Source organism: Oppia nitens, unplaced genomic scaffold, assembly GCF_028296485.1.
Source record: "Oppia nitens isolate AA-2021 unplaced genomic scaffold, nextdenovo-longstitch-racon4-pilon3 scaffold8_pilon_pilon_pilon, whole genome shotgun sequence".
NCBI lineage: Eukaryota > Metazoa > Arthropoda > Arachnida > Sarcoptiformes > Oppiidae > Oppia > Oppia nitens.
In genome coordinates this window covers 2,107,413-2,123,997 of record NW_026533252.1, presented here as the reverse complement: position 1 = coordinate 2,123,997, position 16,585 = coordinate 2,107,413, and the positions used below count along the sequence as shown (strand labels likewise).

Below are 16,585 nucleotides of genomic sequence, written 5' to 3'. Positions count from 1 at the left end.
TATTACATAAGTTTATATACTCTATTGAAACTTACAAACATTTTCAGTGCTATTTAGTACTACTACTACTACTCTGTAGTAAAACAAAACAAAAATAACTGTATTAATTTCACAATGTATACTAGTATACAATATACGTACTGAATATTAATTTTAAAAAATAAATAGACCAAAATTTATATATAATACATTAACCAAAATTTCAAAAATTAAAAAAAAAATAAAAAGGTAATGTATAAGCAAAAAAATAACCATTGACCCGGACGTGATTTGAACACGCAACCTTCTGATCTGGAGTCAGACGCGCTACCGTTGCGCCACCGAGCCGTACATACATAGCTTAGTATTGAATAATTATTTATAATGTATACTAATTTCTAAGCCTAAGCTCAAGCAAACAATTTAATAACAATTATTAAGTTAAAGTTTTAATAATGTTATCATCAATCAATAAATTCAATAATTATATGTAGTTCAAAAAATAAATTACAATTTGTTATATATCTAAATAATAGTAATACATGTATTACACATGTATTATTTCAATGGCAATTGTGTCTAAAAAATACTATTTAGGCACACATTTATAATACAATGTTTTCCCTTTAATCGATTGATAATAATTGTAAATAGATGGCGCTTATGTTATCAATATTACTCTACCATATATTAATTAATAGCACAAGTTTTTATAATGTATACAAATTAATTAATTATCATAATTTTATTTAACATATTTTATAGTATAAGTTTTTTTTAAAATTTTGGTTATATTATTAATCTGATAAATCAAACTTTTTTATATATAAATAAATGCTATTATTTTATTTATCATAGATTATAATATATATATATAATTTATATATATATACAGTAGTAGTGAATGTTATTGCATTTAAAAAAGTTAAAGCATTATAAATTATTTATCATTATAACATTATAAATTATAAGTATTAATTTAAACTATATATTTAATATAATATAGTAGAGATTATAGTAAGACATGTTTTATATTTAGTAATTTATTTTTTAAATCGATTTGATATAATATTTTATTTATTAAAAAATTATATTTATAATTTTTTAATAAATGTAGAGATTATATAAATTTTAATGAAATATATTGTTTTTTAGTTTCCAAAAAATTGATTTTTTAAATAAACAATTACATCAATGAATCTAATGAATTACTTACTCTTATTTAATATTTAATATAAACTTCACTATACTTTCATTTTAACTAATCCTTCAAACACTTGATTGGGTATTGTTTGGCAAACAGTCTGTTTCAGTACTGATAAAAATATGTACAAAAATTTTATTTTTAATTTACAAAAAAATAATAAAAGCAAATATAAGACCACATATCATATAAAACATTAATATTATAGTACTGTAAGGTATAGTAGTGTTTTAATAAGACTTTAGTGGTTTTATATCGCATTTGATATAAAAATTTTGTGGTAAAAGAATTTATTATTTGAAACACTAGACTATCAAAAATCTTGTTTATTATAAAATTATTTTTCTGATCACATAATAATAACAATAATATGTTATACAGAGTATAAGCGGCAGAGGATAGACTAAAAAAACTTTTTATATATTATGCAATATGTTTGCAATTATGTTAAGAAATTTACATAATATGAATAATTTAAGTAAACTATTTGAATGTTTTCAATGTACGCCCAGATATTCAATAATCTTAATATATTTGGCTATACTTATAGATAACCTGTTGCTAACATCGGTGGGTAAGTCAAAGATTAAATATATTTTTGATTAACATATTTATATTAAATATATATAATTTAAAACATTTTGATGACTTACAAAATCCAAGTGCCAGTAATTCCCGACTATTTGAACAAATTAATGGACAATTCAAGCGATACAATAACATTATCGATGCCATTGTTTCGTAATATAATTGATACAAATCTAACGAAAAATGAAAATCTGAGTCTTATTTATCAAAATATAATATCAATGCATTCAAACACTGTGTTTGACGACGAAAACGGAAGATTGGGTTTTCTATTGTCGACCAAAGCGTTCGTCCAATTCTTCTGCAACTTCTTTGTCAGTCCTTTAATCAATCGATTTGGTTATGAAGTCATTCAGATTACCGGATCTGTTATCCTATTGCTGTCATCGTTGAGTAAGTCAATAGATAAGACAATTTTTAGTTTGAAATAATATATTTAATTAATTTAATTAAAATTATTTTTTCAGTGTATTTGATGGGCGAGTCGTTTATTATGCTATTAATTCCCCGTTGTATTCAAGGCATCGCTTCGGCATTTATAACTGTTTCCGGTTATAATTAAATTTTTACTTTAGATATCAATTTATTAACACTAATCCTAATTGATCTCTAATTTGTTTTAAATTAACTTTAAACTATTAGGTATGGCAATGATTGCCAATATGTATCCCAAACAGGAGACCCGATCGGCAGTCATGGGCTTTGCACTGGGAGGTATGGCTGTCGGTGTTTTAATTGGCTATCCATTTGGCGGATTTCTTTATGAGTTTATGGGAAAATCGGCTCCGTTTGCTATCATAGCATTGTTGACAGTTTTACTAATTGGTATATTTGTATTAATAATAATAATAATTATGATTATTATTTATAAATTATCGATTAAAAATTTATAAATAGTTGCACAGTTGACAACCTTTAATTGGTCAGTAAGATATGGAAGCTTTCTGTATGATATACCTGTTTTGAACATTATATCTGATAAATACATTATAGTATCAATAGGTAAAACAACTGCTATTAGTAATTATATAACATGTCTAGAATTATAACAAAATTTAATTATTTATTACAATAGGTATGATTGCTGTGTCGACAACATCGATGTCTATACTGGAGTCATGTTTGCCTCTATGGCTCATTGAGACAATGGATCCCAAACCTAAAAAATGGCAATTAGGTTTATAAATATGATTTATTTAAGCATATTTTAATTTTATATTTAATTTATAATTATATTTTTATCAATTTAATAGGAACTGTATTTATTCCTGACAGCATTGGCTATCTAATTGGTACTAATTTTTTAATATCATGTTTTGCATACAAATGCAAAAGGTATTTATTATAGTCTAGAAAAATAAATTAATCATTTTTTAATATAAATAATTAAAACTAATTAAATATTCAATTGCATTATATTATTATTATATCAATATTTAATTATTATAAAAGATGGATTACAGCTATGATCTCATTAGCACTGGTAGGCCTAAGCGCACTGACCATACCATTAGCATCAAATATGAATCACTTAATTATTCCTCATTTTGGTTTAGGATTAGGGATTGGTAGCTATTAAATTAGTACTTATAAGTAAAGCTATTTATATAATTAATGAATTAATTTCAGGTACCATAGATGCGGCAATTATGCCATTTTTGGCTAATATAGTGGACACCAAATATTTTACACTTTACGGCAGTGTCTATGCCATCGCACAGACAGCCGTGTGTTTGGCCTATTCATTGGGGCCACTCATCAGTGGACAACTCATTCAATTAGGTGTTGACTTTTCAACGCTGATCCGTGCAGTGGGTCTCATGAATCTCATGTATTGTCCGTTATGTCTAATTTTAAGACATTTTGAAAACTATGAATACGATAGCGAAAAGGTTAGTATGAAAGTACAAAAAAATTTAAAGTAATGACAAAAAAACGAATGATTCAATTTTATTTGTATATTATTTTATAAACTAATATCAAATAATAATAATTATTATACTATTAATTATAGCAAACCATTTGCGAGAGTAATATCAATCAAAATGATTATTCATCAATAACTGATGCAACGGTTACACAATTTATACCATTTATTAATGAAGACTAATATGTTATATATTCTGTATATTAATAATTAATCAAATATTACTGTTTTATTTTAAACAAAACTATACACTATTTAATTGTTGTATTATCTGTACTTAAATTAATTGACCTTTATGAATTTTATGACTTTGATAAATTATTGATAATGATTACTAAATAATCATAAAATATTATACTAGTAATCTATCAAAACTAACTAATGTATGAAAGTAAAACAATATATAATTTAACATTAAAATATTATTTATTGAATATAAATTATAATATAAATAAAATAAAATTATAATTATATTTTGAAATATGAACCAAAATCAGTGTATTGTTCAATTAAAGTTTCAAAATTGATGACATTATAATAATAATATTATTATTAATAGTAAACAAGTTGTTTGACCACTAGTTGGTGACCTATTGTCGGAGTTACACACATACAGTATAATTAGTACTACTTGTATGACAATATAGTATGTGAAGGACAGTCAGGTAACCGATAACATCAATGTATTGATTAGATAGCAAAAAACGGTGGGTATCTTCAAGAGGTACATAACTATAGCATTATTGCCTTTAAACAAAAACTTTGTATTGTGTTTTGCATATACTGTACAACAAAATCCGTTAATCAGATTAACAAAAACATTGTTTTGTTTGTTTGACAATCAGTGAAAAACTATAGTACAGTATAAGAAAATAGACAATTGTTTAACATCTAATTGTATTATTAAAATAAATATTTTTTTAAATGATTTATTTTAGTTTTGTTATATAAAATACACTTAAATAACTTATAGGTAAAATCATATCCTGAACAACATTTTATGGGATTTTAATTTATTACCGGTATTGTAATTGTCTTTAAAAATATGATTATATAATTTTTTCAATCATATGCCAAAATGTTTATATATTTATCTATCATTTATGATATGATTTGTCTAATAGTAAGTCACATGAAATGACTGTCTTTTTTTCATAAATTTGTTTTCAAAATAAAATTATTTTTATATATAAAAAATCAAACTTATATTATGTATTAAAAAATGCTTATAAAGTTATTAATAATTAATTTAGTATTAATTAAATCAATTGTCTTAATTAAACTTAAACAAACTGAAACATTTACCGATTGGCGTATTGGCTCCAGCACTGGCAAGTCTAGTACTACCTCTCGATCTAACGGTGCTTACGCCGAAAGTAAGTCAATATATAATTATTTTAAAATTGTTTATAATTAAAAGTAATCAATCTTATAATATTTTAAAAAATAAAATAAAATGTAAATAAAGACATTAAATGCAATAAAGACATCGATGAAGAGTATTTCAATGCCATCGTAACACTGCCGACCGGTTTCGGTACGGTTCCCGTCTTTAATGAGGCCTCTAATGTCAACCCGAGTATATCGGATCAATGTGTCATCAAACAGACGTCAATCGGAAGCAACAAGTTTTTGGTTAAAATACAGGATTTAGAGTCTTGTGGTGTCCAAACACAGAAGGCAGCCGATGGTGCCGTTTGGATGTCAGTTTCGCTCAGATTTCCATTGATTGGATCCCTCAGAACAGCTGAAGATGAAGTGTAAGTATTAATTTTTCATTGATATCATAAATCACATTATTTAGTGATAAATCAGAATTGAAAATATGACATATCTTTTTTAAAAAATAGTATTACACTAATGTGTAGACCACGAGAAAGGATTATTGTCAGAAACCATGTCCTCGACATTAAAAGTCAAATGTAAGACAATTATTGATAGACAAGACATTTAATGATTGAATAAAATAATTTTTGTTGTTTTTAGTCAAAATCCATTGCGGACTGTATTCAGTAGTTCTCCTCTTGACTTTGACTGCAATCTGGATGTATATCTCAAATCAGATAACGAAAACTCGTTTAGTCGTATGATTCCCACTGAAGATGTCATTGAAGTCGGACAAGAAGTACAGTTGAGAGCTACCATTAGATCCGGAGACGGTATTTATATTTTATATTAAAAGTCTATTTTATAAAAAACATTAATTATCTTCTAATCTTTAAGGTTGGAAATATGCTATGATAAAGGATGTGACCATTCATAAAATGATACCACAGTCACCCTCCGGAGGGTTGTCCTCTTTTTCTACGTTATCCTCGTTAAGACAAACCTCATCCACAGCCGCCAATGAAAGAGACTCAACTGATAGCAACGTTAACAGGTTTTTTACAAACGCTTTGAATATAAGAAAACCCGCGCCTTCGAGGTTCAGCAAAACCACTGATGACAGCAATAATCGGACAATTCGTCAAAAGCGTCAAATACCAGACGCGGCTTTTCTCGTGTTAAGCGATGGCTGCCGTAATCCAGTTTATCGGTCGATAGCATCGACACATCCGGTTCAAGAGTCAAACGACAATTTGGTCGTCAGTTTCAACTTCAAGGCATTCATGTTTCAAGATATGGATGAAAGTGGAACCATTCGGATCACTGCCAAAGTGATAGCCTGTGTCGAGGAGGAAGACTGTCAACCAGTATTTATATATAATACTCAGTTAATCGTTAATAAGTTAAAAATGACTGATTATTGTTAATTTAGATGAGATGTATAGATGACGACCAAATTGGTTACGGACGACGACGAAGACGACGCAAACGATCACTTAATATGACAACAACTGACAATATCTTAGAGTCAATCGACAACAATAACAGTTCGCAGACCAGCGACTACTCCAAAGAATTACAATTAAAAATAGTTATGCCATCAGTAAAAACAGGTAATTATTTTTTTAGTCAAAACTTTAATTATATTAATTTAATATAACTTAAACAGAGTTATAATATTATATATATCTGTTAAATGCAAATTTATGTTATATTCATATAAACTATTGTATTATATTTATTATTAAAAATGTTATTTTATGAAATTTTTTATATCGAAATGTATGATATATTTATTAAATTTTGATAAAACAATCAAATAGTTTCTAATGATATTATTATTTGTTTGTCATAAGCTGTGGTCAATTCTGATGTCCAATCGGTGCTCAATGAATGGTTTGGTCAGACCGACGGTCGCCAGGATTGTCGTTATGTCGTCTACTTTATGGGAACACTGGCACTGGTATTCTGTTTGACCATAACTATGGCCTCGTCGGTAGTGATTATAAAATCAAAACAAACAAAATATTGATTGAGTGGAAAAAAATGTCACATAAATTAATATAAAATATTTTATTTATTTATTTATCCAAATAATAATCAATTATTATTAGTATGACAACAAAATAATTATTTATTTTAAAAAATGTTATATAATTGTGCATTTAATAAAAAATAATGTTATATTTGCTTACACTGTATGAAACTTTAATCAGTATTTATGATTTTACAATAATTAATTATTACATGAAACATATTTTAATAAGTGATTTGTTTTTAAAAGCAACAAAATCAAAATTGCAGTTATGGTTATGAATATAAACATTTTTTAAAAAGATAATTAATGTGCAAACAGTTATGTTATTATTATTTTTCAAAACCTGACCTCATCGGCATCCTTATAGCGCGGTTCGTTGGCCACAAAAAAGTCGTCAAAATAATTATATAAATATTCAAATGTAGGTCTCTTATCAGGGTCTCGATGCCAACACTCCAACATAATCTGATATATAGTATTAGGACAGTCACCATGCGTGGGTTGGGGCATCCTATAGCCCCTGTCGACTTGCTCTAACACATCCTTGTGAGTCATCCCTTAATAAAACAATAAACAATAAATAACAAATAATTGCAATTAAATTATTGACATTTACAAATAACATAATCCATTATATATGTATAAATTATTACATATCAATATACATAATAAATCTCAAATGTATTTATTATAGAAATGTCTAAAAAATAAACATTAAGTATTGTGATTAAGCACCTGGATATGGTATGCCTCCTTTGGTCATCAGTTCGTAGAGCAATATGCCGAACGACCAGACATCGGACTTACTCGTAAACCTTCCCTTATTGGCCGCTTCGGGTGACGTCCATTTAATTGGAAATTTTGCGCCTATTGTTGCAATATATTCGTCCTCATCAATAATTCGGGCCAAACCAAAGTCGGCCACTTTTACTTCTTTGTTTTTACCGACCTTTTTTTGATTATCCATTAATAAAAATTAATAAAATACCACTTTTTTGTATAACAACAAAATAAATCAATTACCAAAACATTTCTGGCGGCCAAATCTCTGTGAATTACTTTAATGCTCTCTAGATATGCCATTCCCGATGCTATCTGTGCCGCCATATCTATCAGATCGATGACAGTACATGACTCGCCTTCAGAACTATTACGAAGATAGTCGAGTAGTGATCCGTTGCACATGTATTCAGTGATGATAAGCAACGGCTGTTCCAGTGAACAGACGCCGTAAAGAGGAACCAGTTTGTCGTGTCTGTACTTTCGCATAATAGTCGCCTCCTGTAGAAAAGCTTTGGGAGACATAGAACCCGGTTTCAGTGTTTTGATGGCCACCTCTGTCTCGCCCCGGAATAGTCCGTAGTATACTTTGCCAAAATTTCCGGCTCCCAACTCACGGATCAATTGCAGATCTCTTCTATATATCTCTTGATGACAGTTAAGACCGGGACCTTTGGGTCCTTTTGGAGGCGACTTATCTAAACGACAGCACAGGCCGTTAGATGACTGTGAATAGTGGGCCACCAGATCCTGTAGTTTGATAAATGAGCGCCGAGAGGTTATATAGTATTGTCCATCCATTTTCTCTTTGATCTTATAATGTTTGACGTGATCCAGTTTCATGGCATCAAAGTCACGTATGGATAGTGAAAAAGCCCCTTTAGGGTCATATAGAGTATTGTTTATCTATAATAATATTATTTTATAAATATAATACCTGATCCCTGTTCACTGTTTCTGATGAGGAATGTGCCCCTCGGATAGTCGTCCAATAAAAGTAGTTTTTCCGCCTCTCGTCGCGATGTTTTCGGAAAAAACCAACTTTTATTTGAAAAATAAATACAAATATATATATATATATATATTATTTTTTCAGATTATAATCTGAATCTTAATTGTTTTAATATATATATACTCTTCGGTTTCGATGATATTTTCGACGACAAAATTCATGGGTATATAACCGCTGTGTTCACTGGTCATCCTCTTTGCGAGCCACCAGTCCGGTTCCTTATCGTTAAGGATTATCAGTTTTTCGCCCTTTTCAAAGCTCAACTCTCCCTCATCCCGGCCCTCATACGAGTACAATGCGATCACTATTTTGCGTTTTTTGGCGTTTGAAATGGTAGTTACGTAGGGCTTGGATAGCGATGAGGACCGCGAATTTGAGCCATTTTTGTTGCCATAATTACACTGAGCGTAGTCTCCATTTGCCGATTCACAGGGAACGGGTGGTAAGCCTCGAATTGGTCGCTTCGAGTTTGTATGAATACAGTTACCCATTGTGTCAACACAAACACATTATTATTATTAAATTTATATTTATATATATATATATATAGATAATTTTCAAGTTATCAATATATTCGACTATTTTATAATATTATATTTAAAAAAACAATAATAATCATTATTAATATTATTTTTTTTTGTTATCATATATAGAAATTACACTAAAATAAAAATTTGGTTATTTTTATTATAAATTCTTTTTTTTGTGAAAATTATTTTATTTCGATAATTTCATTAAATATCCAATTTTAACAATAATAAATAAAATATATTTTTTATTTTCATTCATAATCAATTTGTTATTTGTGTTATAAAATAACAACTTTAGAGTCGCGGATGCTCAACAAATAAATAATTAAATATATCAATATATAGAGTCTATAAAAAAATAGTTTTTAATTTTATAATATTATATATATATATGGGAAGCACTGTTTCCTTTCAAAGTCAAACAATTAATGTGAAAACCAAACGACTGATCCGACAATTTGTTTTGATAGTCAATCAAAAATGTATGTATAGATATGATTAGACAATATTACAGTATATTACAGTATTATACTGTACAGTAATAATAATAAATACAATAATAATAAATCATCCGTCAAAAAAACATTTCTTACTATAATATTTGATATAATATTGTATTAGTAAAAATAAAAATAAAAAATTAGTTTAATTATTTTGTGCATAAATTGCGAAATCAATTAATATTTTAAATTAAAATAATTTAAAATATTATTTGATATTTAGTTTATTTCTTAAATATCACATATTTAAAATAATATAAATACATTTATTATTATTTATTATATTAAAATTAACTTATTATACATATATTTGAATTAAAATATTCAATATTTATAATTGTTACTTAATAATTCATAATTAATTGCTATTTGTAGATAATAATATTAAAAAATATTTTACACTATATTTTTCAATATATAAATATATTTATGATATTTTTAAAATTTGCAAATATTAAGTCTTGTTTTCAGACAATAGTATCGTCACCCCAGCCGTGATCAACGTCATCGACAGTTAGATTCCGATTAGTGTCCACATCGGGTGCAGGAATTGTGTTAACAGTGGTCACATACACCGAGTTGGTCAGCGCCGAAGCAAACGAGTTGTCGCTCATTTGTTGTTGTTGTTGAGGTGGCTCTTCATAATCTTCATAGGTATCATCAGTGGACTGCATCTGAACCTGTTCCACCTCTTCGCTGTCCACACTATCACCAAACTGACCAAATGAAAAGCAGATCAATGATAATAAAATAAACAATTTTAAGTTAATATACATTATTAGAACAAATAACTAAATGAAATAAAACTTTTAATTGAATAAAAATGATTTTGTCTTATCTAAGATTTTATAAAAATTAAATTAGATTTGATTTTTTTTTAATTTTTCATTTATATAGTCAACATAGTTTAATATTATATTATTTGTTGATTGTACTAAAAATTAAAAGTTTACACTTTAATGCTTTAATAATTTGTGATTAATATTAGTAGTATTTTATGTTATTAGTAATAAATTAATAAAATAACATTTTAATAGCACTACATTATCTTAAATAAAATTTTTAATAAAATATTATTAAATAAATAACATTATTTTTTGAAGTGAAAAAGGAAATTAAGTTTTATTTAATTATTAGCAAACTTTTATATAACAACATAACTTTAAATGGGATTTACTATTTCAACTAGACTTTGAGTGACCACAAAAAAGTTGACATATTTAATGGTTTTTTTTTATTAAATAATTGTTATAATAAATAGCAATTATTTAATAGTTAATTAATGAATAAATTTATCAATTGTTGTAAATTACGAGATAAATTGTTGTCGAGTTTTACTTTTAATTAAAATTTACTTTTTTTGAAAAAAATGTTTGAAATTCAAATGCGTTAAAACATAAAAACGATTAAAAAATGTGGAATTGGTTTTCTGGAAGAACTGGAAGTCAGAATAGGAGAGCTATTCCACCGCAGAGGACAACAACAAAAACGGGACAATTTCCTAGCAATGGAAAGAATAGAAGATTAAAGACAAGACGAGAAATGGAACAATTGAAAGGACAACTTCCTGAAGACTTTCGCAACATATCTGAGGGAACGTTCGCCGAAATGTCCAAAATTACTAACGACTTGTATTTGACAGGAATTTTTGGACTAACAAAAGAAAACTTTGAACAAAACAATATAACAAATGTAATTAATGCCACTTACGAGGCGCCAGACATTGTTATTAAAGGTATTTCTTACATACGAGTGCTCGTCGACGACGATCCCGAAGAGGACATCACACCGTATTTTGATTACATAGCCGATAATATCGAGTCAATGGCCCGCAGACATCGCCACACATGCATACACTGTGTGGCCGGTGTGTCCCGATCGGCGGCACTGGCCATAGCCTATCTGATAAAATATAAGAATATGACACTAAAAGCTGCTTTTAATCATATAATCCGTCGCCGACAGTGTGTTAAACCGATTACCGGTTTTATTCAACAGCTCATGGATTATGAGCTGAAAATTCGCGGCTCAAACTCGTGTCAACTGATTGTTTATAAGACACGTGAGGGCGACGTTCAGGTGACTGTCCCTGACTTCTGGATCAGAGAACATCCGTTGATTATGAATCTGGAGATCGAAACCGAAAGGAAACGAAATCGAGAGGAAGGACTTAACGCAGCCTCGAGTTTCAGTCACGTGTCGACCAAAAGGTCTAAATACGGCGATATCTCACAAATTCATTGATTAGTTTTTTATTTAAATATCATTTATGATTATAGTCTCTCGTTTTATATATAGATTATAAAACTGATGATAAAATTAATGTTTAAAAAGTAATATTTATTTATTCTTAAATTATTGAGAAATATTGTAATTTAGTTAACAAATTCAAAATTCTATACAATATTTTAACTTTAATATAATGATATAAATATATTACAGTATAATATAAAATAATTTTTTGTTTTTGCTCTATACTTAAAAATTAATTTTATAAGTATTTGTTTGCTATATAAGTTATAAATAAATTAATATTTTTAAAAAATAATCTTATAAAATATTTTAAGTGTTCAATAATTTTTAACAAAATTAATTTTTACAATAAATATTATGTGTACTTTTGGATATAAACTTTTTTTTTATATCATACCTTTTTTAGACCTTTATAAGTACTAAAGTTTAAAATTTTTATATCTTAAAAAAACAATTTCAAAATATTTTGTACTATTTTATAAATTTTGAGTAAATTATATATATATACTGGTATTTACTATACGACTATTGTAGTGACAAATAAAAATGTATTACTTGATAGGCTTAAACTAAACTAACATATTATATATCAAAATAATATCAGGTATTAATAAAAATAAATGAAAATGTTTGAAAAATAAATAAAATATAACGACAATTGTAAATAAGATTTTTTTACAATAAAAAATATAATAATAATAACTCATTTGAGTATTACTATACATAAATAGCAGCCTATTTGGTCAAACAATTGATTATATTTAACTTATACAATATAGCAACAACAAAAAATAACTAAAATTAAATATGTACTTTAAATATAACATATTTAAGAAGTTAACATAATATTTAAAAATAAATTACAAATAATATTATTAATAATCATAATTATTATATAAAAAATATTAAACTTAACAAAAATGAAAAATAATGTGAAAAAGTAATATCAATAATAATTTTTTTATAAAAATAAAATACCGGTCTCAGGATTAACTCATTTTGAATATTAATTTGTTGTATTGTTGGGAACAGTTAGCCACCAATCAAATACCTGACGCCGATTAGCCAATCTTGGAGCTGGTCTGCGGATTCAATTGTATCATCATTACGCTGAATGTGGCCAAAGTACAGATGAACGACAAGAAGAACTGGCTGTCGAGTGTGACCACATTGTTGAGCGTCGGTCTCATCCGCGGATAATACGACGGAGTTATTATCAATCGTCTGATCCGTTCATTATCGCGACACAACTCCTTCATATTCAGCTTCAACTTCTTGGACTCGAGCGACACACGCGACGCATAGTGTGACACAATAAAGTGTGGTAACCATAGGATGATCATCGAAACAAACTCGATGAGTGACCAAACCTGGAACCACTCGGAACCGGCACTCCAGGCCAGGAAAAAGATGTCAATACAGGAAACAACAAACAGTGTTGAAAACCAGACAAAGTTTATGGGACCGAAACAGTGCTCGATCTCAATGTGCATCTTATACACCAAATTGAACTGTCTTTTGAATAACTCGATGTCGAATCCATTGTCCCGATCACTAGTAATTTGGTCCTCTAATTGTTCGTTCATTTGTCCGACACATTTGGACAACAGTATCGATAGTAGACAGTAGGCGCACATCACCGCAAACCGCGAACCATAAGTGTACATTCGGTACACAAACGAGTCCAGTGTTGCAATCAAATGTACTAATACTTCGGGCAATCGATCGCCTGTACAGTTGACCACTAGTAACCATTTGCGGTACTGGTCTATGGACAGTGTGGACAACCAAAACTGTGAGGCCGCCCAATGAATGAATGCCACACTAATCATGAATATCGTCCACTTGAAGGCCAACTTCTTGAGTGTTTTTGTGTGATCTGTTTGGACAAAGCTATTGATGATCATATATGTCATCTCTGAGCGCCGTTTTCGATGAATAAACCAGAGATCGACGGCAAAAGCCATCGTCAGTTTGAGTACCAGAGACCTGATATCGTTGAGCAGATCATAGAAGCGTTTGCTCGAAAGGCCCTTAACTGTGGTCACGATGTGAATCATTGTCTGCAAATTGATGAAACAGATGGCTATATAAAGCAAAAATCTTGTGATAGAATTGCGCCAAAAGAAACGTTTTCCAGAGTTTTCCTGATATCGATTGAAGCAAAGGTCGAAACCAAAGAAACGAAGTGACAGTAGAAATGGATCGATGTCTTCGGCCGAACCCGAAAGGAAACGATCGATTGTGGCCACAGACTTCTTCGGTGGGTAAGAGTTGAGAGGAATGCTAACCATTGTCTCCAACTTAAGGACTATTTAATTATTAGTTAAGAAAAAATGATTTAAAAAAATAATTTAAGTGTTAATTGCGGTAATATTTTTATTCAAACATTTTCTTTTGCTTACATTCAAGTCGTGCAAACTTTTTTTACGTCCAATGATTTAATGAATAATACAAATAATAAGTGAAAAAATAAATTATATATCATTAGATAATCGATTTTACAATTTAAAAAATATAACATTTTATAATAATAGTAATAATATGTTTTACATAAAATATTAAAATTTATTTTTTATGCTTTCAATAAATAATACAATACCGGAATGTCTATTGATATTAGTTTAAGCATTAGAATAGTATATAAATTTATTTAAATAATTAAATAAATATATAACACTTGTGCTAACACATAGGGCTTAATTTATTATTAAAAATATATGTAAAAAACTTAATAATACTGTAAATACATTTAAATGTATTGTTATTAATTTAATTTATTATTATTTGTAATATATAATATATTACCAGTAAATAATATTTTATCATTGTTAACGATAAATTATTTTATATACTATTAGTATTAGTAGTATTAAACAATTTATTTTTATCAATAGAATAATATAGAGATTATGTTTTTTCACTAAATATCAAATATAATTATTACTAAATAATATTTTATATAATAGTTAGCTGTTTTAGTAGTAAACAACCCAAACAAATAATCATTTATTTTACGATTTCATTAAATATATATTTATTAAAGTATAAGATATAATTGTCATAAACTCTCTGATCACGTCTTTATTAGTCTATAAGATATACACAAAAAAAACTGTTGAACACTACAGATATAACAGTATATAGAGTATAAACCCATTTATTTTAGGCTTTAATTTGTATAAATATTTTTATGTCTCAATTCTGGTGTCTAATTCTGTTAGCACTACTAATACAATATTGTATTATATATAATGCTTACAATACTGTAATATATATATACTATATATGCTTTTTATGTGCTTAACATAAAATCATTCAAATATTTAGTTTTCAGTCACAAAGAAAAATCAATACAAACTATTTGTTGGCCAAACACTTGTACGCAACGGTATTCAGTCAGTTAGTTACACAACAAATCTTTAAACAAAAATCTTAAATAAAAAATCATATTTAGTATTGATTTTAATTATTTTTTGTTTTTGAATAAATGTATTATTAATTTTTGTTTTAAATTTAACACTACTTATAAAATAGCATATAATTAAATAAAAATATTTTCAAGAATATAATAAAAGTATTTTAGGAATTTTTTATATAAAACTTTATTTTTATAAGATGTTTCATGTCTTAAACAATTGTAATTTAATATAATAATAATAATAATAATAATAATAGTCTGAATAATGTCTCTGAATATGACATTTGTTTCAAAATAGTGTTCATTGAATTGAAAACAAAATTATTAAATCATTTATTATTCAATGAATCCGTGAATAAAAAAGCACTGTCTATCGTGTATATATATATATATATATATATATATATATATATATATATATATATATATATATAGATGTTTACTATATAAAAATTAACTTATTTATAAATATTTTATATAAACACACCAACAAACAATTAAATATATATAGTATAGTTTAATAATAATAAATATCAAATAATCAAATGAATAAAATCAAATATTGTTTTTTTTGTCTATTTGTTTGATTGTAATTTTAAGTGTAAGTTTACAAAACAAACTGCACTATAAAAAGTAATTATATTTATTTTTTGTTAAGTTTGCGCAAACAATAAATAGGCAAATTGTTTATTAGATAACAAATAGAGCAAAAAGAAAGATAAATTTATTTAAAACATATAATATAAGATATATTATACATATATAGTAAATATATATAAGGAATATCTATTTATTTACAAATAAGTTATACTAAGAATAAAATAAAATTAATGAAAATGTTTATATGATTATCTAATTTAATAAAAGAAATTACATTTATATTATATAAAATTTGTTTTTTGGAGTAATCTTTTGTCTAGAAATATAGTGACTTATAATTCACTTATTGTTTAATCAAATTGTCGGCAAATAAGTATTTCAATATCAATTCGGTTTAGAAACAAATTTTAAAAATATGAAAAATATG

At 27.1% G+C, this 16,585-nt stretch overlaps 3 protein-coding genes and 1 non-coding gene across 4 annotated transcripts; 2 read left to right on the top strand and 2 right to left on the bottom strand.

Annotated features, from left to right (window-relative positions):
* Window positions 1–255: 255 nt before the first annotated feature.
* Trnaw-cca (transfer RNA tryptophan (anticodon CCA)) lies at window positions 256–327 on the bottom strand. Its single transcript has one exon. It is a non-coding gene; the product is annotated as a tRNA-Trp (tRNA).
* A 1,321-nt stretch (window positions 328–1,648) lies between these two features.
* On the top strand, window positions 1,649–7,056 carry LOC128964158 (uncharacterized). Its single transcript, XM_054310718.1, has 17 exons — window positions 1,649–1,757; window positions 1,847–1,899; window positions 2,017–2,164; window positions 2,239–2,322; window positions 2,414–2,596; window positions 2,669–2,773; window positions 2,847–2,948; window positions 3,025–3,106; window positions 3,224–3,339; window positions 3,401–3,692; window positions 5,025–5,074; window positions 5,167–5,458; window positions 5,549–5,620; window positions 5,685–5,857; window positions 5,922–6,391; window positions 6,457–6,637; window positions 6,881–7,056. Exons 1-17 carry the CDS (start codon window positions 1,649–1,651, stop codon window positions 7,054–7,056), a joined length of 2,688 nt encoding a protein of 895 aa, XP_054166693.1.
* Window positions 7,057–7,398: 342 nt separating this feature from the next.
* LOC128964157 (tyrosine-protein kinase fyna-like) lies at window positions 7,399–9,345 on the bottom strand. The gene is made up of 5 exons (XM_054310717.1): window positions 8,978–9,345; window positions 8,780–8,883; window positions 8,086–8,720; window positions 7,798–8,011; window positions 7,399–7,619 (listed from the first exon to the last, which is right to left on the bottom strand). The coding sequence occupies exons 1-5, from the start codon at window positions 9,343–9,345 to the stop codon at window positions 7,399–7,401; spliced, it is 1,542 nt and encodes a 513-aa protein (XP_054166692.1).
* A 1,898-nt stretch (window positions 9,346–11,243) lies between these two features.
* Window positions 11,244–12,157, top strand: LOC128963969 (dual specificity protein phosphatase 14-like). Its single transcript, XM_054310522.1, has one exon. The coding sequence runs from the start codon at window positions 11,298–11,300 to the stop codon at window positions 12,126–12,128; it is 831 nt and encodes a 276-aa protein (XP_054166497.1). The 5' UTR covers window positions 11,244–11,297; the 3' UTR covers window positions 12,129–12,157.
* Window positions 12,158–16,585: the final 4,428 nt, after the last annotated feature.